General features: G+C 39.4%; 1 protein-coding gene across 2 annotated transcripts in view; it reads left to right on the top strand.

The window, feature by feature from the left end:
- The window catches only part of MGMT (O-6-methylguanine-DNA methyltransferase), a 301,096-nt gene that overhangs the window by 14,205 nt on the left and 259,083 nt on the right, over positions 1-27,808 (top strand). For both annotated transcript variants that reach the window (XM_060241416.1, XM_060241415.1), the window contains exon 2: positions 13,891-13,934. In XM_060241416.1, the coding sequence (XP_060097399.1) occupies positions 13,891-13,934 (44 nt within the window). The remainder of the gene's footprint in view (positions 1-13,890; positions 13,935-27,808) is intronic.

Raw genomic sequence — 27,808 nt, 5'->3', positions numbered from 1 at the left:
AAACTTTCATGCACAAGCACACTTCCTCAAATAATCTGTATCTGAGGAAAAGTGCTTGCACACAAAAGCTTATACCTTGATTAAAACTTTTTTGGACATAAAGGTGCCACTGCACTCAAATTTTGGACTTGTAAGATTAGATTACAGTTTTGCTAATCTGCCTTTTGGATGCTGTGACCAATTTTGCACAAGGCTTGTTCCGGGTGGAGGGCCCTTTGCTTCTAGGGCTTCTCTCCATTTTCACACACGTTGCCCCAGAGCTGTGAATTGGCTATTCTGCAGCAAGCGAGATCATCTGACAAGCAGTTTCTGCTTGCTGCAGTAAAGCGGCATGCCAACTAGCAGCTCCACAGCAGTTTATGTGAAAATGGAGAGAAGGCCCGGGGAGGGGGGGGGGCAAAGTGCTCTCTACCTAGTGCAAATTCAGTCCATATCTGTGGCAATCCCATTTTCTCAGAGAGTGATGGTGCTTGTATCAAAACCTCCTTTGGGCTGCATTGATGCCATTTTTCTCGTCAAATAGCCAAGGAAGTTAAAGCAATCTGCATTGCTGTTATGTGATTTGAGCATGAAACTGGCGTGTGGCAAAATGTTAGGGTATGTTTTTGTAAACTAAAAGCTTTCCCTTGCAAGTGGGTTCTCCTAACCCTTGATCATTTTGATTACCCTTTTCTGTATCCTTTGCAATTCTGTATTGCCTTTTATAAGGTCACATGGCCAAATAGGGGAGTAACTATGGCTCAGTGATGAAGCACCTCCATTGCGTGCAGAAGCTCCAGATTCAACTCCCAGCTTTACCATTTTAGATGGATCAAGGAGAAGGTGAAGTGGAAGACTTTTTTTGAAAATCTGGAGATCTGCTGCTGGTTCATGTAGGCAATACTGACATGCCTGATTAAATCCTGTGGAGGCCCCTAGGCAGTCAAAATCTCGGGGGGGGGGCCTCACAAATTATCTCAGAGTTGGAGCACTTGCCATGCTGCCTGCAGCCCCCACTGCAGCCTGCAGGAATCTTAAAAAAAACCCATTTGACAAAGCTGCAGGGGAGAGGCAGAGAGAGGCAAACTTGGCGATAACACCATCAGCAGCTGCACCAGGCAAGTTGGGCAAAGAGCAGCTCAATTGCTGACTGTGTGTTTATGCTGGGAGGGCTACAAGCAGGGGGTAAACTGGGGGGGGGGGGAGCCAGTCCAGGCCCCCTAAAGTCGTGGGGGCCCATAGGTCAGTGCCTACTTGACCTAATTATTAATCTGGCCCTGTGTTGATAGACTAATGGTCTAGTTTGATGTAAATCAGGTTTATGTATTTGTGTGTGTGTGTGTTTAAATTCTGCAAAGTGCACACAATAATTAATGAAGATAATTAATCTTCATAAAATGCCTTGTGATAACTCCAGTTCTTTTTTTTCAATCCCTTATTTAATAATTCTTAACATGGAATTTGCTTCTTTTTTCACCATGACTGCTATCTGAGTAGATCAAAGGCAGCAACCTATTATGATTAATTAGGGGCTATCCAATTTCACTTTTTTGGCAAAATACAGAGAAAAATGGCTGTACTAGAATATTCTTAGGGTATTGTGACCTGTACCATAGTAATCACCTGTATAGCAGTAAACGGGGTCCTCAGCATACAGCCACTTATAGTAAACAAAATAGCACCTAGTAGCAAAAAGAAACCAAGAAGTCTGGTGGGTTGGATTTTGTTTTTTTTTGGCCACTGAAGTATTTTTATTAAGAAAACAGTGATTGAAGGAGATATTTTAAAATGTTCTGTAGAGATTTAGCCCTTCATGATGACCAGAAACCAATGGAAGCAAACAATAAAAAAAACCCTGTGACATTTTCAGCTCTATATACAAAGGGGATTTGGTTTGGGGTGGAAATGTGCCCAAATGCAGTATGTGCAAGCTTTTTTAAGAGGATGTACTGAAGATTAAAGAGTCTACCTTAGCATAAAGATTTTATTTTCTGTTTTAAAAGAGCCACAGTTGGCTCTGGAGCCACAGATGGTAAACCCCTGGAGTAGATGTCTTTATTTCACAGACCATCTTGAATTTTCTATAGCCTTCATAACTTGGTGCAAATTCTAAATTTTGTGCTCACTATATCCTAAATGGCTCCATTCCCGATACAGATGGTTGAGGGAGCCTTTCGTACTTCCCTCCATTGTGAAAAATAGCCATTCTTCCTCTGTGCTCCCTGTATTTTAATCAGTTATAAGAATACGTATCAGGTTTTCTCCATATATTACTAGTTGCATGAAATGCACAGATGTTTACCCACTGGGTCTGGTAGCAGGCCTACAGAACAATCTTTTGCATTGTCTTGTCTAAATCACTGAAAGCTTGATCTAGAGTAACTCTTTATAGAATTGTATTATAAGTGAACTGGTGACTAAGCTTTTAAGACCAGGTCTCATGGGGCCAAGTTGCATGCTTTGTCTTGTAGACCCCACTGTTTGAGATCTAACATTCTTTGGCTTTAAAAATTTCTCTTTCTTTTAAAGAGTATTTATAAAATATTTTGGATACCTACATATAATCCGTATTTCACCTATAGTCATGAAGGCATGCAATTAAATTAGAATATCAACTACTTAGATACAGATATTTATACTAAGGAAAGTTTTAAGGTAAGTTTTTTACACTTTTTTTTCTATAGAAATTAACAACAAAATAGCAAAGTTTACATTTTGGAATTTAGTGCATTTAAAGTTCAGACTATATATATATATATATATATATATATATATATATACACACACACACACACCTTATCAGAATGGAACACATTAGCAAGCTATTTCTGTTGTCACATAAGGAAAATAAGGGTTATGTTTCTGCCTTAAATCATGCTAACTATGCAGTCAATGTGCATACTCTGTTTCTTCAGCCAGCTCTTGTTAGTAAATAACAGATACTAATGCTACCTTGTAAATGATGGTGCTACCTTGTAAATGATGGTGCTGACTAATCAGTTGCCATTATAATGATATTTAAATTGTCTTACTGTGATTTAGATCAATCAGTGTAAAATGCAAGCAATGAAATAATTATGTTCTGTACTTAGCACATTCAGGTACAAAGTACTGTTTCAGCATTTATTTAAGGGTGCTGTGTTATAGTTTGGTATTCCTGAATAATTTTCCTGGTGTGCCTGGAGAGAGACCTTGGATACAGCTTGTGGTGGTCATGTTTACAAAGGGCAAAGTTTATAGAAGGTTACTTACAAATGGTCAAATAAGCAGAACTACTGGCCGATGATTCACATTTAAATAAGTCAGTTCAGCAAGTATAAAGTGTGTAAAATGGTGTGATTATTCTAACCTTCTCAAGCAAGTTGAATTGTAGGATTGCTTACATATTTTAGTATTGCTGGCCTGAAGAACTGAGGTTCCATAACTCCTTCTTGCTTTCATAATTGAGATACCTTCCGATTAAATAATTGGTTCAAAATTCTTATTAGGAATTTAGACCAGTCTTCTTTCTAGCCCAGTATAATCTATCCTGACTGATAACGGTTCTGCCAAGATTTCAGGTAAAAGTATTATCTAGGTTCCTGAGGTTTGACTGTTACCTGAAAATAATTAAAGATACTTATGGTAGACCTGGACTTTACAAAACCAAACATGAGAGCTTCTGCTGAAAATGGCAGCTTCAGATAGAGTTCTCTCTCTTGTATTCAGTTCAATTTGCCTCTTGGTAACTGTAATGCTATTTACTCCATCCCTAGTTGTTCTGGAACAAGGAATAGTATCTGTACATGAGATATGTTGAATCAATTATTGCTAGGAAGGGAGGGATGGGACATGGAGTTGAGATTTGAACAACAGTCCTTTTGGGAGGGGAGTGGTACTTTAGTTCTGCCCTTGTACATTTATTTTCATCAGTGATCTGGATGAGGGTGTAGAGGGGCTACTCATTAAATTTGCAGATGACACTAAATTGGGAGGAGTTCAAATATGCCGGAGAGCTAGAATTCAATGGAGCTGAACATGCTGGAAAAGTGTGTGGAAGTGAACAAGATACAGTTTAACAAAGATAAGTGCAGAGTTCTACAACGCACATACTGGATGGGGGATACACTTCTGGGTAGCAGTGTGTGTGAACAAGATTTTGGGGTACGGGTGGGGACCATAAGATAAATATGAGCAGCCAGTGTGATGCAGTGACAAAAAAGGCAAATGTCATCTTGGGGTGTATCAGCAGAGGCATAACATCCAGATTGCAAGATGTCATAGTTCTGCTGTACACTTCATTGGTCAGGCCACAACTGGAGTATTGTGTGCAATTCTGGAGGCTTCACTTCAAGGATGAGGACAGAATGGAGCAGGTGCAGAGGAGAATGACAAAGATTTGATTTGATTTATATCCTGCCCTCCCTGCCGAAGCAGGCTATGATCGGGGCCTGGAGACCAAGTCCTGTGAGGAAAGGCTGAAGGACTTGGGAATGTTCAGTCTGGAGAAGAGGAGATTGAGGGGGCGGGGCATGATTGCTCTCTATAAGTATATGAAGGGCTGTCTCTTAGAGGAGGGCAGGGAGCTGTTCCTGTTGGCAGCAGAGGAGAATACTAGTAATAATGAGAGTTTAAATTAAGGGTGGGAAGATAATGACTGGATATTAGCAAGCTCCCGGATTGTGCTCCTCCCCCCCCCCCAAAAAAAAACTGGCAGAGTGGAGTCTTCTTGTGAGTTAGCATGCCTCTGCAAAGACAAATCTTGAATTCACCTCTGCGAGTATATTTGACCTGCATTGTTCTGTTGACAATTTGCACAGGAAGATCTACATGAATCTTATGAAAGGATCTGTTATGTGCTGAGTTCTTGGATTTTTATGTGAAACAAGACCCTTTTTCCCTTAGTGTAGCGTATGTGGTGATTGGAGACTGGAAACAAGCAACTTGGAGGTTTTTAATCACTGCTAATTGTGAAACACTGATCCAGCAGTACAGGAAGATGATACATACAGTAGGTTTCTGAAGAGTTTATTGGCTTGCAATGACTAAGTTATTGCTTGAAGGGGTGTAGGTGTTAGTAAGTATCGGGAATTATGCATAGATTGTTAAAAATTCCCCAGTTGACAGTGTAATACAGTAAAAGAAGAAGGTGTAAAGAACTTACTCCTCTTTTGAATGTTTGATTAAACTTAGGGAAGGGTATTTGTGTAGTTTGACTCATTCCACAGGCTTTTAAAAATTACTTGTTGGTTTATAATATTATTCTTAGTAGCCTGTGGAATGGGCTGTCTAACATATAAAGGATATTAAAACCTCCCGAACAGTCTTAATCTTACACAGTGATCACAAATAGCGAAACTTTCTGTTTGCTATGTGAACATGAATGCTCTGGGAGCCAGTAACATAACTGGATAGTAGCTTGCTGAAGATTTCTGTTGAGGATTCTATGGGAGTGCTAATTCTTGGGTTGCATCCCTGAGGGATTAAGGCAGTGCAAGTGCAAATATATTATTGCCTTATATAGTTTATAGGCTGAGCCTAAGCTGTTGTACTATGAAATTGCAGCTGGATGGTATAGAATTGGGCTTAAACAAGAGTGATATGATTGCAGCTATAATTACTGCAAATAAAACAGTCTTGTGTTAGGGGATATGCTTCATTTTATATTGTACCATTAATATTTAAAATGCAGATTTGAATTCTTTTCAGTTACCTCCGTTTAGTGTTTGTTGATAATTCCATAGTGAGAGTCTCTAAGAATATGATTAACCCTGAGGGTCATCTTATAATGTAATTATTAATGATTGATTCTGTTTATCCTTGAAATCAATATAAAAAGCAAAATTGCTTGGCATATATTTGGGGCTGTTTTCTTACATTTGGTAAACATGACAACTTGTATTGGCTTTATATATTAAAACACATTTGAGGAATCTAAAGCATGTGGCTTAGTTTTTTAATAATTATGGCGATATGCGGTGGTTCTTACATGACATATGTTAATGTGGCCAGTAGTGTTAACATCTCCTGCCACTAATAGTTAGGGTGGGGATGTATAGTAATTGATCTTCCTGGGAGTGCTGTAATGTAAAAACAATTCAGGCTGTTTGAAGTATATTTTACAAGTGTGCATTGGGCCTTTGGGATGTTACATTGAAAAACCCAATTGTACAGTTACCATGGGAACCCAATTAGAATAGATTGCTTGGGTTTTTAGTCTTTTCATCTTGACCAAAAATCTAATGTACTTTAAATGTTTTCATATGGAATTTTATTCATAGTCTGAATTGATGTAATAATAGCTTTTATTTGAATACTAAAATCAGACAATATCAAGTATTCTGTGTATCAGCGTTTCCCTTCTTCTTTGCGGCAAGATAATCTTTCAGCTAACGTAGAGATATTGAAACCGGTGTAACTATACTATGGTTTGTTTCATTGTGCTATTATTTATTTATTTGATTTGTATCCTGCTCACTCTGTGTCCAGGCTCAGAGCAGGTAACATCATGATAAAAACCTTCAATACATAAATATAATAAAACATCTAATAATGTTTTCACAAAATACAGCATATTATAAACTAACAACATAATAAAAGATGGTGTAAAACTCAGGAGGGAATGGTGTATTATCTCTCTGGTCTAAAAAGGTGAGAGAAAAGCCAGTCAAAGATGAAACCCATCACTGTCCTCAACTACAGGCAGAACAACTCTGTTTTAAAGGCCTTATGGAAATGCATTAGGTCCTTCAGAGGCAAACTGGGGACATGTGAGGAATTGTGTGTGTGGGGGTGTGTGTGTGTGTGGAAATTTAAATAATTTGGAAATTCATCTTACAAATAGTAGGATGTTAATTAGCTGTGGGACCCTTGTTTTACTCAAGTCTAGGACTAGATAACTAATATACTTTTTGCATGGTCCTGAACTTCATCACAGTTGAGGGTTACAACATAGTTTGTGGTGCTGGATGCTGAGGCCGAACATGCAAGTAGCAGTTTGTCTAGCTCCTATCCTAGATTATATAGTGTGGGGAGTCTTTCTGTTGTCCTTTTCCTTGTGTAATATGGAGAGTTAGAGACGGAATATTAGATCATAGAAGGGGTGGAATTCTAGCAGGAGTTCCTTTGTAGCCAATCCTCCAAGAGCTCACAAGGCTCCTTTTTGTAAACTCTTGGTGGATTGGCTACATCAGGGGTGTGTGGCCTAATATGCAAAGGAGCTCCTGCTAGAATTCCACCCCTGGATCACAGGATAAGCACCACTTGATAGTCTCCCTGCCCAATTTTTATTCCAGTTTTCAGAATACTTTTAAACATTGAGGTCAGCCTTTTTCAAGTCAGAGACTTTTTGAGGTATGTGTTATTATTGGAAACAGAAGAATACAGTATTTCCAGTCCTAATACATCCCACTGCCAGAATCTTTTAGTTTAATCTTTGGGGTTGGTATGGAAGATGAGCTCCTCATGTCCCCGAACACTAAGCACTTTTCAAAGGACAACTTCCATGCTCAAGGGATTCCTTTAGTCTAACTCTCCCTCCTTCCTTAAAAACAAGCAAGCTTTTACTCAGATGCCCTCAGTATTCCATGGATCCTGGAAGCCAGTGAGCATGTACAGCATTAGATTGGTGTTTCCTCTCTCTTTAAAAAATCAAATTAACATTTTAATCATATCTTGAGAAACCTCTATCTTTGCAGAGAATTCTACCTTCTCTGAGGATGGTCCTAGTTTGCTGATAGACAGAAAACCATCTCAATTGGAAGGAGTATTCCATCTGGAATAACTGGAAGGAGCATTCCAATGAGAAGAAATATGTATAGACGCTTGTACGTAAGAGAAAAGAATGCTTATCCTGTCTGCAGAGAAATAATGGAATTAAACAATTGGACAGTAGGTTAGTTGAGGAACATGATTGTGGGGTCCATTTTATAGAGGTTTTCTGGAAGAGATTGTATACACTGGAAATGTTTCCAGTTTTAAATAGCATTGGTTAGGGCACGGCAGAAAAGTTGATGATTTGCACCTTCTAACTACAGTAAAGGTTTGTAAAATATATTATGTAGTTGGAAAAATAAAATCACTTACATTGCTGGGATTATTGTTTCCTAGTTAATTTTTTTAAAGCTACATTTTAACCTTTATGGAAGGCAAAAGACCTCTGTGTAATCGTATTTTGAAGTCTGAAATACTAAACAATGGTTATCAGTTGAAAGTATGAACAGAAGGGGGGAGTGGAATCTCTACAGGATATAATTTTTGTGTACACACAGGTTTGTGAAGGCCTGTGAGGAATAGGGAATCCCCTCCCCCGAGTATTTTAATGGTGGTTTAATAAAAAATGCCTTCGAAAATTTTCTTCTAAAGCATGAGCATGGATTCTGGTTTCAACCGTATTTTGCTACTTTTTTGCTCATGCTGTGATCTCTGTTAGAGGCAAGCTAAGGCACTTCTAAAGTCCAGCTGTGAAAGCAGAGCTGTAGCTTGCTTTGGAACAGATTCCAGCATCATTCCTTGATCTACCAGGCAGTGAATGCACTCTGCCTCAACTGGTTTGGCAAATAACATAGCACTTGGAGCTGTATCTGGCTGTGTGAATTGTTAAAGCATCCATGACATTCTAACCATCCAAATGGCTAAGGGAAAAAAATATTGCTCCTTACTTGGGAAAGCTGTTAATTGTTTGAACAAGGCTCTTTCCTATTACTTTCAAAATATACTTAAGCCCTATTAGTTTATATGGTGTTGGATTAAAGACCCATTGTTCAGGATTCTGAACACCTGTGGTTGACAAACCCCCTCAAATAGGGGGCATGTATGGAAACATGTTCTCTTTAACTTGGATTTGGAGTGTTTGGTGGATGGAACTTCCATCTTCAGAAATGTGACTGCTGAATCCCTTTCCACTGCAACCATCAGTCCACGCCCCTCCCCCTTATTCTTATCTCCAGGAACAGCATTTGGTGGAGGTATTTGGGGCTGCAGTGGGAGGAGGAAGTTAACAGTCACATTTCACAGAGGGAAATCTTTTTCTCTGTGGAAGTGCTCCATTGGATTCAGCCTCTTGTGGCAGAGGGAGCTGACGTCTTGATTGCAGTTGAACTAGAGAAGAATATTCTATGAGTGAAGAGAATCAATGGCAATAGTGAGTGAAGAACTTTGTTTCTTACATAGTGAGGACAGCCTGTAGATGTATGGGAGAATGAACTTAATCACCATCTGCAAAAAGCTATTGTTCCTGCTGGTGTCCACTGTTCCAAACACTACATTCTCTTGTGTCCATTACCATACTAAGCAGCAAGAGCATTTGCTTCTTGACCCCTTTACCAAGTCTGTAATTTCTTATGCTAAATGGTGACTGCTGTTTGGACGTAATGCACTCCAAAACTGTTTACAGAATAATATCAATTTAAGAAGAGGAAGAAAACTGCAGATTTATACCCCACCCTTCTCTTGGAATCAGAGACTCAGAGTGGCTTACAGTCTCCTATACTTTCTCCCCCCACATCAGACACCCTGTGAGGTGGGTGGGGCTGAGAGGGCTCTCACAGCAGCTGCCCTTTCAAGAACAACTCCTGCAATAGCTATGGCTAACCCAAGGCCAGTCCAGCAGCTGTAAGTGAAGGAGTGGGGAATTAAACCCAGTTCTCCCAGATAAGAATCCACACACTTAACCACTACACCAAACTTGCTCTCTAAAATATATAGCAGCAATGAATATCAGCATTTTTTAAAAAACCATTGCCTTTCTCCTCTGCTGGCATGTATGCATTACGCATTATGACTCTTTCACTAGAGTAATAAGCTTCTAACTGGAAAGTACTACTTTGGATTGGGTGAGGCTGGTTTACATACCATTGTCAAGCATGATATTTCTGAGTATTAATTTAGAATGCATTTTGTGTTCATACTTCCCCCCTCTTCCTTTCTGTTATCCCTCTTTTCTGAATAAAGATTTCTCTTCAAAGTTCCCCCACCTGTGGACTCTCAAGGATGCAGGATATGCAAGTAATCTTCCTATTGTAAAGCAAAAAGTGCCTCTCCCCCAAGTTCCCATACATATTAGCAACCAAGAGATGTTATAGTATCCAAATGGGTAGTTGATAGTATGCTTTGAACCTTCTATGCAATTCACATCTGTATGTTATGTTTTGAAGCTATCTGAACTTTGTCTTTGAAGTAGCCTTTAAGATGCCATGCTATGTAACATTCTGTATCACTTCCAAGGTATCGTTCCTTGGGCAAGTGCTGTATTATCAATAAAACGAGTCTTTGATTTAAACAATAGCTCGATTATTCGAAATACCAATGCTTGACAACCATACCCCCAGTCTTCCACGGTGAAAAATGACGCATTTGAGAGAAGGCCTGTCTAGAATTCTTCTCCAAGCTCTGTGAATAGAATTTTTTGATTTGAGGATTCCATCATGTTAGCATGTACCTATAGAGGAAAACAACCCAAATGAAATTTACTGACTTTAGGGGAACAAGGTCTGTTCAGGTGTGTTGAGCTCATTTGTTATGAGGACCAGATTTGACATAAATGAGACCTTGTCAGGCCGGGCTATGTGTATCATAAAATGTAATGCCAGGTAGTGGACATATAAACTTTATAAAGGGCACAAACACAAAGATTTTTTAAACTTAAGACATTAGCATGCTTGCAATATTTTGTTTTACAGTCTCTGATGAATGTCACGTCTTGCTATGAATTATTGCATCAAAAACAATGTATGTGCTGTAGCAATCTTGAATATGCTGTTCAGGTGTTGTTCAGGTGTGCACATCTGTAAATTGCAAGCCTGCTTTTGATTTATTGACATTCATTACAGAAATCTCATGGTCAGTGCTTTGAGCCTAAGACCTAGCGGAAAACATGAAGCAGCTGGGCATTGTGAGCTTTTTTACAGAAGTTGTTTCATGTGCTAGTCAAGAATATGTGAAGGCACCATGGCACAGACTGAAGGCTATGTGCTTGTCTACAAAACTTTAGTCTTCCCCAGGAAAATAACTACAACTCCTATGTGGCAGTCCAGAAAAGAGAGACAGCTATGTACAGGGGTCAGTATCAGCCTACGTATTATCTGGGAAGTCTAAATTCAAGATCACTAATCAAAGGAACATGTGAAAGAAATATCAAGGGAAATTTGCTGAGTAAATTTGCTGACACATTTATTTATTTATTTTTATTTAATTTATATCCCACCCTCCTCGCCAAAGGCAGGCTCAGGGTGGCTCACAAACCGAGGGTCGACATAAACACATTAGTGTGACCAGTAAAATAAACAACAATAAAAATGTAAAAACAATTGGTTAAAACATTTTGCATGTAGTTTCAGGCAGCGATTGAATTCTGGTGGTTAGCTGTACTCAGAGGTCTCAGGATCGCCGTAGTGTGATAAGGTAGGCCATTGGTGGTGTTCTTATGGGCCAGTCCCGTAAGTCCCATACACACACACTTGCAGCCTAATCCTGGCTTGTTATTGCTCTTCTAAATGATTCACATGCTTTCCTATAGAGAAAGACTGGAGGGCATGAATACAGGGAAAAGAGGAGGGGAACCCAAGTTGCACCCATAACAAGCCCAACAAATCTCTCTCTCTCTCCTTTCTCTCTCTCTCAAGAAAACAAATGGCAAAGTACATGATAAACTGCTTATTCAGAGTGCAAACTGAAATCTTACTGTTGATTTTGATTATGCTATTACAATTCTCACACACACCCCACCGATTTTAACTGTAGCATGGTTTTTAAAAGCAAAATTTGTAACAAGGATAAAATGTATTTCAGTGAAGCAAAATGGCATGCAATCAAAATAACCTTGTTATTTTAATGGGAATGTAGTAATGGATGGGATTTGTGGAAGGTGGCTGGTGAAAAATGTAAAGGGATGTTTCTGGAAAATGCCACTGGAAGTGCTTATTGGCTATTTTCACAGTTGGGGAAGATTGAATTCTCCCCCCTCCCCTTCTTGAAATAAGACCTAAGGGCTAGAGGTTATAAGGATGCAAAAGATTCTGTGCTGGCTTCCATATTTTTAAAATGTAGGTAGCCCTTGCCCTGTGGAAGGTTTGACCACGTCAATACTTTATTGTAGAGCAGAAAAATTACTGGTGCTAATTGTGTTGGAGGGAAACCTCATTTTAACCAGTTGCAAATAGGTTTCAAAATTCTGCATCCTAGTGGTGTCTTTTTTATTCTTTCACTCATGTTTTCAGTAATGGCTAATTGTTTCTATCAGGTATGATATAAAATTTAAGAAGGACCTATTTAATTATGTTAAATAGAATTTAAGCTTGTAAGCAATTCACACATTTTAAAATAAGTTTTGGTTACTAAAATTGAACTTTCTTGGAAAGTATTGTGAGTTTTACCTTGAAAATAATTTCCATTTTTAAAATATGCCTAACAATAATTGAACAGAAGGTTCAATCAAATCAAAGTTTCTCCCTTGTCCCCATTTTCTTTCTTAAATCTAGGTCTTGTCTGGTTATAGTACCTGTACTAAATTGGGTTAGCATGATTAAAAGGGGATATCATTTCTTTTCAGGTTGCTCAGAGCTCTTTATTTTTAACATACAGTTAGCTGAAACACTGGGGAGAAGTCCACTTCTTGTTAAGAATTCAGCATCCCCACCCTTCTAATTAAGATCTGAGAATATTCTCTGTACATGTGTCTGACTTATTAAAGAAAGCTGTCCAGCAAACAAAATGAAACAAAACTTCGAAACACTTATAAGTGGGCAGATTTGTTCAGGGGCTCTTCTCTACCTTCGTATCTGAAGCTGCAAAACCTGTGATTATCACATGCCCCTCACACCAGAAACTTGGAATCTGTGCACACCAGAAACTTGGAATATTTTAAAGATATGCGTCAATATCCCCAAGCAAATCCTTTGGCATAGACTTTTATGCTGCAGACTCATTTACTTGAAAATAAGTTCTGTTGAAATAATTTGAATAGTGTACTTGCAGATGATCAAGTGCAAAATTACCATGGTTTGTATTATTGGTAAGCCAGTCATTTCTGTTTTCTGCAAAGTGTGATGGATCAAGTTTTTTCTGGCTTCAGCACCTGATCAGAAATCCAGGGGGTAACAGACAAATGTTGAAGCTCTTACTACTATAGACAGAGCAAATGATAATCAGGTTAACAGTTGGTTGCATGCAACTGGGGGTTAAATTACCACCTGGTATTCATGCTTGATGTAAATATGAATAAGGCTGAGCTATAACAGAAACTGAAAGTGCCAAAAATGTAAAATTGTAGTGCTTTTAAGTTTCCCCTGTGTTTAATCCTAACACTTACTATTTAATATATTCTAGTGGAACTTGTTTCTGTGTAAATTTGGCTATGGGACTGTACCCTTCACTTGCCATTTAAAGTAATCTTGCACTAACATACTAAGTATCATTAGCCCCAGTACACACCACATTAAAAAAAATACCTTAGTATTTTAATCATGTTCTCTTTGTCACCATTCTACAAATATCTTTACATTGCTTAATCTAAGGTAAGAAGCAAATATGCATGTTCAAAGATGGGGTGTGTGTGGATTTTACAATATATTTTAAATCATACTTTTACAAACTTTTGGTTGTATCTTAAGCCATGCTGTTATCCTGCGAATCCCTGTTTTACATGGCATGTGATGAGAGAAGTCCTCCTCATGGCATCTGTTGATTGTGACTCATTGCAGGTGGTAGATGACCTGCTGAACTTCAGAATTCCTGTTTGGTAGCAAGAAAAGAAAATTCCCATCCACTATTTACAGCATACTCTGTAACAGAGTCCACTTTTGGTGGAATTTCACATCATAGTGAAATAAATTATTGTGACCATGTCATCTCTTTCAGATGCTTACAAAATGTTGACTTCCCTATGTCCCCCCCCCCCCCCCTAACAAAGTTTATTCTTTTCTTTTTCATACACAGACCTTCATTGTATACTTAAAATGGCATCACGGCTGCATCAAAAAGTAAGTTGCTGTTGAAAAAGATAGCACATTTAGGTCCACGCTCAAACTAATAATGTTGGTGAAGAATTCGCATAACGTAGTTGGTTTCTTTCCCCAGTGTCCAGCAGTCAGTGTTAAAAATCCAGTTGACAAGATTGATGCAGCATTGTAAATCTCAGTAGTTCTGTCATGGTTGGTAACAGGCAGCAGTGGACCTTTCCGCATCACATATCTATCTTCCACAGAGCATAACCTGATTGAATATTGCAGTAGTTTTAGGGTTAACAGAGCTGAATTCCACCCTTCTGGGACTAGATGAATCTTCATTTTAAAAGCAAATCTCTTCCTTTTATCTGAATTAAAAATGTGAGTTCAGAGTTTAATGTTAAAATTGATCTTTATTGTAAACTTAAATTGGGCAGTTTCCCATATTGTGTAAAATGTTTGCTTAAATAGCAAAAGTGAAAAATTGGTCTAATTTGCCAATTTGCCAAGTATTTCATGTAAGCATATTTATACATTGTACATGTAGTGTGCTTTTGCACTGCTTGTTCTCTCTTCAGTCTTGAGGTTTGCTCAGCTACTATTCCTAGCACCTGAAAGCCATGTGTCCCAGACACTTGGACAAGATTGTTGTGTTACTTACTGTGTAGATTTTAACCTGTTTGGGAAAATGTAGGTTTTAGCCTCACACCACAAAAAAATTGAATAGTCCCAGATTATAGTATTAATTTATGTAACTAACAGTTATAATAGAAGGAATTGGAGAAACATATATTGATTGGCAGCTCTTATTGGGCGTTTTCGCACTCACGTTCAGCCGGCGCGACCCCCCTCTTCACCGCGCAGGATCTGCGCGGATTTCGCACTAAATGCCGCGGAGCAGCCGGAAGAGCCGGAAACTCCCGTCGCAAAAGCCGCGCAAACGGAAACTGCTTTTTGGCGGTTTACGTTTGAGCGGCTTTTGCGCCGGGAGTTTCCGGCGCAAAAGGCTGCTCCACGGCATTTAGTGCGAAATCCGCGCAGATCCTGCGCGGTGAAGAGGGGGGTCGCGCCGGCTGAAGGTGAGTGCGAAAACGCCCATTATTTTTAGTGCTAACTTGAACAGTGCTTGTAGTCATCTAGATTGTTCATTTTATTATTGTAAAGGGCATTCAAGTTTTTATTTATATGAAAGCTAGTATTCAAGGTTTCATCACAATCTAGCATCCTTTGAGTACTTGAAATCAAGATATTATGAGTAGCATTGTACAGGGAGACACAGTTTAACTTTCAGTGGCTCTTGTTGAGCTATGTAAGAATGGTTCTAAGTGTAGACAGGAAATAAAAGTTGATGTTTAGTCTAGGCTTGAAGGACAGTGGTAGGAAGGATGCCCATTCTTGAAGAGCCTACAGTGGTATACCTGAATCACCTCTCTATTTTGTTCTGTATAAGCAAAGAACCATTTGTGCTGTTCATGCTATTTATAGCGATATGAGGAAAGTAGATTGCTACATTTGAGGTTAAAATATGACTAGTACCACTGACCCAAAATGGCTTGGCTTTCAATTCCCCCACCACCACCTTCAAGTGCAGGAACATTCTATACAGGCTGTTCATGCTCCCCATCTCTTTGTTGTCTTGTAGAATCATAGAGTTGGAAGGGTCATCTAGTCCAACCCCCTGCACAATACAGGAAACTCACAAATACCTTCTCCTAAATTCACAAGATCTTCATTGCTGTCAGATGGCCATCTTGCCTCTGTTTAAAAACCTCCAAGGAAGTAGAGCCCACCACCTCCTGAGAAAGCCTGTTCCACTGAGGAACTGCTCTAACAGTCAGGAAGTTCTTCCTAATGTTGAGCTCGAAACTCTTTTGATTTAATATCAGCCCATTGGTTCTGGTCCTACCTTCTGGGGCCATAGAAAACAATTTCACACCATCCTCTTTATCAGTGGTGGCCAACGGTAGCTCTCCAGATGTTTTTTGCCTACAACTCCCATCAGCCCCAGCCATTGGCCATGCTGGCTGGGGCTGATGGGAGTTGTAGGCAAAAAACATCTGGAGAGCTACCGTTGGCCACCCCTGCTGTATATGACAGCCCTTCAAGTACTTGAAGATGGTGATCATATCACCTCTCAGCCACCTCCTCTCGAGGCTAAACATGCCCAGCTCCTTCAACCTTTCTTCATAGGACTTGGTCTCCAGACCCCTCACATCTTCATCACCCTCCTCTGGACCCATTCCAGCTTGTGGCATTATTGATGCCTTATTCTGAAAGCTTAATGTAAATGTTATGTTCTTTCAAGAGCATCCAAGATGCACCTCTACTGTCATAATGGTAGGTAAACATGAAGTGACAAGAGTATAGAGGAGGACAGCCCGATAGAAACACAGAGCATTCAGTACTGGAATTGTGGTGTTTTTGATACATATGAACCACAATTAATTATCAGTTCTAGATGGATACATCCACACTTTGGCAATCCGTGTTCCAGTCTTACTGAAATATTTGGACTGCCATGTACTGTAATTGCTGCGCTCATTCAGTGAAAAATTTATGTAAATCCATATTTTTTGTGTTTTGTGTTTTCTTTTTACTCTTCAAGTAAAAATAGGGTAATACTTATAGGTAGGGAGAATTCTACACTGTGCTACACTGTGGAGTTGAGAGTGGGAACAGTTTCTCTGTGATTGCCTTAGTATTTACTTTCATAATAGCTGTTTGGTACTGGAGAAAACTTTCATACCTCCTCCATATGTTATTCTTTGGCAGGAGAATATAGTATGAAGTAGCTCTCAGCTTTTGTTTAAAAGTACATGTTGGAAAGAGATAGCTAAATGATCACTATATAAGAGACATGGAGAATTTCTTCCCTGCCTTTGGTAATATTTCAAGAAACTCTTGGTGCTGCCAAATATATGTGTGTGGACATGCATGTCTAATATTTGTATCTGTGTAGGATCTTTGGAATATTGTGAACTGAATTTAGTTGGGATACCAGTTATTTTAGAATTGTTTAACTTATTTTGAAGCTGACTATTGAAATAGTCCTATTTGTTTATGAGCAGAGTCTAGTGCTGCTTATCTCTAAAAGGGAGAGTTGTCAATGGTGTTACCCATGTTGCTTGGATGAATTTTTATTATTCTCTAGCTCTGACTTTTCAGGTGTAACTATTTTAGTATTATGGAGGATGATGGATGATGCAGGAAAGTTTCTTTTGAAGCACTTCTGATATTGTGCAATGCACTTGGGGGTCAGCTACACTTGACTGATGCATGATTTATCTGATGTCCCTGCCACTTTCTGAGATAAAGCTGCTATTTTATCAAAAATGCCAGCAACTGTGACTTAGAATTTATATGCCTTCCTTTTGCAAATAATTGCTCTGATTACTTTCCGGTATGGCAATAAAATGATAGAGGTAATTGCACACAAATGTGAGAGAGCACCAAAACACAATAAAATTAACCTGAATTAGCTTGACTTGTCGATGAAGTATTTATGAAATGTATTTTTGCAATAAGGGAGACCAATATTATAGCCGGAAGGTGAGTTATTGCCTTAATGTAATACAGTTTGAAATTTAAAAAAGAGACTGTTACAGTTGAGGGTGATTGTGCTTTTGAAATTAAGTTGAAGTGATTCTTATAATTGGCAGCAATAATGCATTGAGAAGGTAATATCTTTTATTGTGTTATGCCTAGTTGCATTATCTCTTAGTTTCTTCTGACTTGAGCTTCTGTGAGAACATAAGAAACACTTCTTACAAATTTTGTGGATTTTGATAACAGAACATCTTTTGATTATAATCTTTGTCACTCTGAAAAACAGTTTATTGGCTTCACATAAACAGGAAAACCCCCCAAAAAATATTGGGTTATTTTTAAAATCCAAGTTAGTGCCATGATGGTCCCTAACCCAGTAATCACTCCCCCTGCTCCAGAATTTACACTTGAATCCTTAGGTGTGTATAAAAAGGCAAGTTTATTATCTTGCATACACTTGTATGCATGTTACACACGTCAGTGGACATTCAAAAATAGAACTATTTGCTTTGAAGTCTGTCAGTGCTCTGTTATGTGTGTGTAAAAAGTTGGTAAAATCTTTGTGAACCCTTGTTTTTAGATATCTTATTTTAGAAACTTAGACTGTTCATAGTCAATTCCCCACCCCCACCCCGATTTTGGCTGGGAAGAAATTCAAGAGAAGCTGGCTTGTATTTTAAATCTAATGTACTTCTCTCATTAAAGAACATATCTAATTTTACCGTGTAATCCTTAACAGAAATTTTGTGGGTTTTGATACCTTCTAAAACCATCAGTTTGATATTAAAATTAAATGATGATGCTAAGTGATTAAAGCTGGACTATCTATCCCTATGGTATCTTGTTCTTTTCCATTTCAATATATTTTGTTTAGCATGGGGGTTAGGGCTTGATTTTTAAAAAAACATGTAACAGATTAAAACAAGTAGCATTAAATTTTAATTGTTTGTTCTCACTTTAGGTAGTAAGTCTTTAGTGATCACTGAACTATGCTGTAGTTTGCTAGCAAATATTTTTTTTCTTATGAATAGGAATTATTACTTGTTTATTATTAGTTTGACCTGGAGCATGGGGGATTCAAGATGGTGACCATTGAAGATGTTCTGAAGGAATGATACTTTTAATTCTCTTTTAATCCAATCCATGACTTGGAACATGCACTTTCCCATGACACTGAAATGACAAATTTGACAACCATTGTGCTAGTTTTTCAGCTGTAATGGCAGTATGGGGGAAGCAAAGAATGTTTCTTATTACATGGGTCAGAAACTATGGGACCTTCCAAAGGTAACACCACCAGAATCCTCAGACATTATCTAAGAAGGCAAATCCTATAATAAAAAAGGTAAAGGTAGTCCCCTGTGCAAGCACCAGTTGTTTTCGACTCTGGGGTGACGTCGCATCATGATGTTTTCATGGCAGACTTTTTTACGGGGTGGTTTGCCATTGCCTTCCCTAGTCATCTACACTTTACCCCCAGCAAGCTGGGTACTCATTTTACTGACCTCGGAAGGATGGAAGGCTGAGTCAATCCTGAGCTGACTACCTGAACCCAGCTTCCACTGGGATCGAACTCAGGTCATGAGCAGAGTTTAGGACTGCAGTACTGCAGCTTTACCTCTCTTCATCACAGGGCTGCAACCCTATAATAGCATCTCTTTAATCTGTTGCCATATTAATAGGTACTTTATCCTCACAATATTTAAGCAACCTTTCCCTTCTTTCTGCACTTGCCTTCTGATGAAGTTCATATTGGGTTTCTCCCCAATGTCCCATGCATGTGTTAAAGATAAAAGGAGCCACAACAGCCTTAGATTTCTTAAAAATAAAGCCTGTTCTGTAAGAGATTATTGTTGACTGCTGGTTATCTTCTCCCTGCCTCTCCAATAAATTGTAATAAAATTAGGATAATAAGAGGAAGGAGGGAAGAGCCATACTTACTTTACTTCCCTTCCCATTTGGGAAACAGAGGAAGCTTTAACAGATCAGCTGTTGTTGAGTGGAAATGTGGTAAAGTGTTCAGATTGGTAATTTATTTCCAATGGGTTTAAACTGGTTTCTGCTAAAAGGAGATTGTGATTTCTAGGGTGGTATTTAAAGATGCGTCAACTGATCAGTGGGTAGGAAAATTTAATGCTACTTGTTTACATTTGTTACACATTTTTTAAAAATCAAGCCCAAGCAGTTTTATTGCACTGGTGATGTTAATTTCTGTTGTCATTCAGATTCAGACTGATTTTGGCAAAATGGCATGCCATTGGATTATTTTAGAATTTGTCTGCAGAAATTTGGCAGTGCTTGGTTTTAAACTGACGAAAAAACAAGGATAGAAATGCTATATTGATGGAAGATGCATTTTTATGTAATCATGTTAGAAATGTTGTTTATCAGTTGCCCACATTACTAACAACTCTGTCAGTTGCTGGGATGATTATTGCAGTCCATTATTCCTCAGCTTTGGGCACTAATAAAGGCATCACTCTGTAATATTTCCTCTTGTGTATATATAAAGGTATGGAGATGTCTTTCTTGCTGTATAAGTATGAGTTGGTGTCTTTGGGGAACTGACATCATTCCAATCACATGTTTTGTCTTCTCTTATGGACTCCCACAAGAAATCTATATTCAGGTATTGCTCCTTAACAGCTGGGAAGGGATCACTAATCTCTCTCTCTTTCTCTCTCTTATAACCAAGTATATAGGGATTTAATCTCTTGAGCTGAGTCAACAGATAAAGATTATATTCAGGATATTTCAACTTTAATTAGTTTCTTCTCTTCTTGATATCCCTTAAAATCCATGATGGGATTTCAGCATGTTGGGCATTGTCTGCTGTGTTGGTTCTCTTGGTACACTATGATAGTGAAAGACTATCTAGATTCTTTTAAGAATAGAGTTCTGCATCTGGGTCATGAGCAAACCAAAATCTCTCATATGAATACCACTTTTAAAAGTTTTATCATGGATGTATTGTTTGTATATGAATAGACTGGACTGCTGCTGTGTAAATACTTAGTTCTTGCAGCTTGTTAGGTAATGTACAGAATACAGAAATGGCACAACTTTAAGGCTTAAAGTCTAGGTTAGATGGACAAGATAGAGTTAGAAACATAAGACATGGCTTGACAGAAGCACTTGGAAGAAGAAGGAAAGAAGAATAAAACAGTAACAGCTAGCAAAGAGGATGAAATCTTGATAATATAGGAGGACTTTATAGTACTGGGTCCAAATCGAGATTTGAAGGTTGAGACGAATTTGGATTGACAGGGAAGTGGAAGGGGGTTAAAAATATAGCACGAAAGCATATAGGCAACATGAAGAAAGGAAGAAGACTATCAATAGCAGAGCAGGAGAGACTAGTAGATATTATGGAATATGATCCAGAGAAGTGCTTCAGTGAATTGCATATGCACTAGAACATTTCAGTCCTGAAAGCATCATCTTTGTATGTATCCCAGAAGACACTGGATTGTGTGAGAGAGAAAAGGACCTTACTCTCAGATATTGTCCCTTTTCACATCATCATTCTAAACTGGATGTTATTCATCGTTGGCCCGATTTCAAGTAAAGCAATACAGGGAACGGAAGTTTCATGCAGCAGATTTCCTTCCATTAATGAACCATCTCTGAAGTGCTATTTTCATTTCAAACAGTGCTGTCCCCCCTTTTTTTGCTGTGTGAACTTCAGACTTTTTAAAATGTTCTAAATTGAGTGCTATAGTGCTAATAATTTAAATATGTAATTATGTTTTATATGTTTTATTGGTTTTTAATGGAAGTAATGTGATGTTGTGAGCCGCCCTGAGTCCGCTTGCGGAGAGGGCGGGATATAAGCTTAACGTAATAAATAAATAAGTAAGTAAGTAAGGCAGTATAGCACTTCAGTGCTATAGCAGCACCATTGAGATGCCTTGACTCAGTGCAGTCAAATGAACTAAAAGGGGGAAACAACCCAAAATATGTTGGTTATACTACAAGGGTCAAGCTACAAAAGATAAACTATATCAAAATAAGTGTTTATTTTATGGTGTACTGTACACACCTAAGAACTCTGTACTGTAAAATTAAAAACACAGGGCCTGAATATCAGGCTGCATTAAAGTTGGAACAAGCTTTACATAAGCTGTAATATTTTCCATACAAAGTTGATGAACATGCCAAATGACCAGCACCATATCTGTTTTGACCTCAAGGGCCTTCCTCTGGTCAGTAATACATACTTTAAAAAACCCTTCCAGAAATTACTATACATAAATCCTGACCAGGTGTTGTTATCTGAAAACGTACAAAAAATGGGGGAAAGCCTAATTGTTATAATGAAAATAAGCATGCACATGAAAGTTTATACCATGAATTAAACTTCTTTGGTCTTAAAGGTGCCACTGGACTCAAACTTTGTTCTGTATAGTCCTATGACATGCTGCCTACCTGCCTGGATTCTCACTCGCTGCCTTCTTTCAATATGTTGTCCACCCAATACAGTTGTTGCAGTATCTGTATAGTTCAAATAGAGTAATAAAGATTTGCTTGAGCAAAAAAATAAGCTGGCATTCTACCACTGTAAGTTTAAAGTTCAAGGACAAACCCACAACCCTGTAAAGTAGACAATACACATAATACAAGATTATGCAAACTTACACATGCACATTGACATTGGTTGGCTCATTTTATGCAGAGGATTAGATATCCACGAAGGCACAGCAGCAAGCATTTTTCCTGTTGTACACATCACGTAAGGTTTAGAAACTGGTAGTTTTTTAATTGTAAGAAAATATGTACTAATAAAAATGTGTAATCAAAACTTTGTATTTGTGGCATTATGGTTAAATTTCAGACTTCTGGTTCATAGGGCACATTAGTAGTATGACTATGTTCAACTGTAAATATTAACTAGACTATTAATGGTGTTCATTATGGGGAGAAATACAATAGGCGCTAAAATTTTGCTGTGGGTGAGTGTCATGGCCTTGGGGGACTGGGGAGGGAAGGGAAAGACAGAGGGAGGCAAGGTATGTTGAGAAGGCAGCTGTTGGGAAGGGAAATGAAGAAACTGGGGAAATGTGGGGTAGGTTATCCGAGGAGGGGGTAAATTGTGAAAGAAGGATGGGGGGGAGAGATGGAGGTAGATTGCTTTCCATCTGCTCCCCCTCTCTGCAGCCTCTACCTAGGAAAAGTACAGTGTTTCTCCACAGTAAGAACAAGAGCAGCTTACATCATTCTCTTCCCCCCCTTTTGATCTTCATAACAACCCTATAAGGCAAGTTAGGCTAAAAGTGTGGTATTGGTCTGAAATCACCCAGTCAGCTTCCACTAGGTGGCAAAGGCAGCTTCCCCAGTGGCCCACTCTTAAATGCCATATTCTCTTTTTTTCCCCCTCTCTCTTTCTGTATCTCTCTCTATATCTGGATAAAACGTTCTGCTGTGAAGGGATGCCATTTTTTGTCTCTGTCTCTCTGATTGTTTGGTTCCCCAGAGAAGGAGGGGGAGGAGCCCTCAGCCAGTTGAGCAAAGGCTTTCTGTGGCTATTTCCCTCCTCCTCCCTCAGTCATTCAAGGGAAAGCTTTCTTTCTCTCCTCTGCAAAGCAATGCCTCAATCCTCAGCCAGTGGAACTCAACAGACCTTGAGTGGCAGTTGATGGTCCAAGGGCTGATTCATACCCCTCAGCTAATGGGAGACCTGCATTTGGCCACCCCACAGAGTTTTTATTATAGAGAGGATATGGTGCATTGTTTTCCTGTTTGGAGAAGAAAAATGTTAAGATTGATATAGTTGGTGGGGGAAAAAGTGGTATGACTTTTTATTATGACTTCTAAAATATCTTAGAAAGAACTGAAGGTGAAATTAAAATGTATGTCTTTAGGATCATTCACTTTGCCCTCACAAAAAGTTTCCCTTCCAGGTAGATGACTCTAAATCTCAATTAGTCTAGACTTTGTGCTTTTATTAGAATATAATTAATAGTTAATTCTAAAAGATCTATAGAAAAGGCAAGTAGGTAAAGTCTGAGAAAAAAACTAATTAGCATAATATGTTCTTTTTCTTTTAATCAAACGTTTTAAGTTATTTTGCTCATTAATAGGTTAGATTCCTGCATTTTAAAAACTTCTAATTATCAAAAGATTTCCCATATACAATGGCAGTGTTTTTCTGCTTTCAAAAGGTCTTTGAATTTAAGTTTTGAAGTACCATTTTATTTTTCAAAAACTAAATGTTTGACGAAGATCTCACTAAAGTAGACAGTCCATCCTTTATAGAGAACTAGAACTCATGAGGTTATCTTTAGTATATTAAGCTAGTACTTCATTTCTCATATGCAACATAAAACAAACTGACTTTTACTATTAGTATAATTAGGATTATTGTAGTTAGTGGTGACAGTACTGAAAAATATTTTTGACAACATAGGTATGATCAAAGCTGTGTGCATTCTGTGTGCTCCATCTTCCTGGTGCCCCTTTTTAAACAAGGCAACCCCAAAAGAAGTTTAATTTTATATCCTACTGTAAGCCAAAATGCCCTCAAAACGAGGTTGGGGAATTGTCGGGTGGGCACTTGACTTAATCAGGATCTTTTACCTGTATATACAGGATTCCACGTCCAGAAATTAATGCTTAAAAATATTAGAGACTCTAATTAAGTAAAACAATTAAAATTTATTCCAGAAAAATATAGGCTTACATTCAAGATAAAATACTCATAAAATCATACATACAGTCCTAAGAAAAATAGAGAGAGGGACAGGGGTAGACGAACAGGGTGATATTACTGATCGTAGTCTTTAAGAAGGCTCCAATGGCAACAATAGAGGATGGGGGAAATGGACCCAAAACTGATCAGGAATCGGGGATGGATCTAGACAGCAGAATTGGGATACTGCTAGAAGCACACCTGTGGGTAGCTAGTCCACAGGTTATAAGGACTCTCTTGAGCCGTTAGGGGATGGGAGGTACAAGGGAGGAGGAAGGCGGTCAGCTGGAGCATGACCTCACAAAAAGTGGAGGCTTCGCAGTGACCATAAGGGCTGGACTACTACGATAGCCAATAGGAAGTCCATTGGTGTCATCTACTTGGGTGCCCATTCTTGACCAATGGACTTGCTTGGATGCTGGATACCTGAGTGAACTTTCAGGTTGAAATGGACCAGGGGGAGGCTCCAAAATGACAGTTGGGGAGAAGAATAGGAGAGATTACTGGGTGGGGAGATGCTTAAGACTATTAAATTTATCTAAACTGGTGACAATAGAAAGTCAAATCATTGCCTAGGTAACACCCGGTTTACACAAAGGAACTTGGCTCAGGCTGAAGATGGTCTTCCTCTTCTTCTTGGCATCAGTCTTTGTCTTGGGTTCCGTTGGACAAAGACAGTGGCGGTTGGACGATTAGCCACTCCTGGGGTGGGTAGATTGCTTGCAGGCACAGGTGACATCTGGCGAGTACGTGAGCCATCCGCTTCGCTGGAATGGAGTCAGGCCTGGTAGGAAGATGGCTGCATGTGGTGTTAGCCCTCCACAGTGCTTCAAAACCATTCGCCTGGATAGCTCCTGGCGGCGCAGTCTCCTCCACTCCATGGTCGGGATGGACATCATACAGAACGAAGGGAAGCCATCCGTTCTCCTGTTGGGTACTCTTGTACCGGTCTTGAGCGCCTTCATAGCGTAATGGCTGCTAGTACTGCATAAGTCCCTTTTCGCCCCTGGATAGGTTTACCCACACTCTCTGGCCAGACGCGTGTGAGTCACTTCTCCAGGTGGTCTGGTAACCCAGTTGGTGATTATGATGTTCTGTAAGGGGTTTTTCCTCACACTACAGATGTTACATAAATTTGCATCTCACTTTCTAAATTTTACATTTTTGTTTTAATAATTTATGATGCTTTTTTCCAGTGAATGGTCAAGGACCTCTGTAGCTGATCACAGAACCCCTTACTCAGGAACTCTTGGCTTTGCAGATATTGTCAGACATTGCTTACACTTTATCAAGTGTTGTCATAAAAGCTAAAAAGGTAGAAAGGTTTTTTTAATGACAGATGTGATTTTTTTAAAAGGAAGCTAGATTCAGTTGCAAATACTGCAGTGTGAAGAAGATGAATAAGAAGATATTGGATTTATATCCTGCCCTCCACTCCGAAGAGTCTCAGAGTGACTCACCATCTCCTTTACCTTCCTCCCCCACAACAGACACCCTGTGAGGTGGGTGGGGCTGAGAGGGCTCTCACAGAAGCTGCCCTTTCAAGGACAACCTCTGCCAAAGCTATGGCTGACCCAAGGCCATTCCAGCAGGTGCAAGTGGAGGAGTGGGGAATCAAACCTGGTTCTCCCAGATAAGAGTCCATACACTTGACCACTACACCAAACTGTGCAGTTTTCCATCACTTCTGCAAACTGCAGCATAAGTGTAGTCTCATAATATGACAAACTGTATTCCAAGCCTCTGAGAATCCTAAGACTCTTAGATTAGTACCTAAAGCTTTCCACTATTCTTAGTTGCCAGACATTGGCTTCATAGCACATTTTTATTTTTAACTTTAAAAATCTTGTATGTATCGGCTATTTCCCATATTTTGTCCGTGGTTTACCCCTAGCTTAACACAAAAGTAAAACTGAATATTTATTCAGCTTTTGTTTTAATTTGGAGACCCCAGGATTGCATTGAAGGTAAAAAAAAATCCATGGGTGATCCAGCAGCTATTCAAAAGGCATATCCTTTAACAAGTCATTGGTTAATAGATTTTAATACCTTTTGATCAGCTAAAGGTATTAATGATTAACTTGGCAATATATTTTTATTTTTAAAGTTAAAATTATAGATGGCAGCTGTTGTCTTTGCTGAAAAAGATGTTTATGCTTTCTATGTGGCATAGGAAAGAATACCTTTTACAGTGTTACCTGCTAGAGCTAGGATTACCAGTTCCCAGGTGGGGGCCGTTCACCAAGCCCGCCCTACCACGCTGGTGGTGTGGATGCAGCTAGCAGCGGAAGTCAAAACCAACATGAAGCACATAGCCCTGCAACGACAACAGCAACAAGGGGGGATGTGAGGCTTGGTCGGGTGCGAAGGTCGAAGCAAAGAAGGCGCCAGCCCAGGGTGGGACCCCTAAAGTCACCACTGGAAGAAAATGCTTCCAATGCGGCGACCCTGGGCACTTGGCGGCGAACTGCCCAGAGAAACCTCGAGCCCCCCCCCCCCCCCCCCCGGAACCTGAAGCCAACTGCAGTGGGACCGAAGAAGATACCAGGAAAGTCCAAGGAGGCCAGCCGGGGCAGCACCGCCACCTCGATGGTGATTGACGAGGATACTATAATTGTTGACGACCTGAGTGAGGAGTCGTGGGAGCCCGAGCCGGCGGGAAACGAAAGCGACCTGCACTGATGGGTGCCAGGAGGCAGGTCATGGATTTAACGGTACCATTATGGGTGAGAATAACTGGGGCCCTGTTCTTTGTCCCTTTGACTTTATTGAACCCAAAACTCAAACGATTCATGCATGCCCGAGCTCCGGATGCACACGAAAGATTATAACCCCGAGACTGGTGGACGCCCTTGGACTGTCTCGAACCCCTCTACCTCACCTGATCCAGTTTGAACAGATGGATGGGTCCGTAATGCGAGGGGAGCCATGTGTAGAGGAGACTCAGGGCTTGCCGTTGGGGATAGAAGAACATTGGGAGGTGGAAGTTTTTGTCATTGCCCCTTTGTCCTCTTTCGATGTAGTGTTAGGGGTGGGCTGGCTAGCCAGACACCAGCCGGATATACAATGGGGAGCGCAAACCATAGACTTCACAGACAAACGGTGCATACACCACCACTGGTTAGAGAAATGGGGGCCAAATCCACCCCCAAAGAATGAAAAGATGTGCATGTCAGTAGAGGAGATCCAATCGATCCCAAAGGAATACCGGGACTTGCGTTTACCATGAGAAAGACCTTGCATATCAAAGTAGAGAGTTGTAAATTGTTGCTAATGCTTGGTGTGAACATTTCTTTCCCTTGATACTAACAAAGGCCAGAATGCCTCTTTGAAGATAAAGTGCCTCCAGGGACAGCCGCTTGGCCATCCCCGGAAGACTAACCATAACAATAAGATAAGAGGGAAATACCGTGTGAACCTTCACACCTTAGTCCAGTAATGTTTAGAACATAAGAACATAAGAGAAGCCATGTTAGATCAGGCCAATGGCCCATCCAGTCCAACATTCTGTATCACACAGCAGCCAAATATATATATATATATATATATATATATATATATATATATATATATATATATATATATATATATATATATATACACACACACACACACACACACACACATACACACTGTGCCTAATAGCCACTGATGGACCTCTGCTCCATATTTTTAT

The sequence above is a fragment of the Heteronotia binoei genome, chromosome 6, assembly GCF_032191835.1.
Source record: "Heteronotia binoei isolate CCM8104 ecotype False Entrance Well chromosome 6, APGP_CSIRO_Hbin_v1, whole genome shotgun sequence".
Classification (NCBI taxonomy): Eukaryota; Metazoa; Chordata; class Lepidosauria; order Squamata; family Gekkonidae; genus Heteronotia; species Heteronotia binoei.
This window is presented reverse-complemented; position numbering and strand designations above follow the sequence as displayed.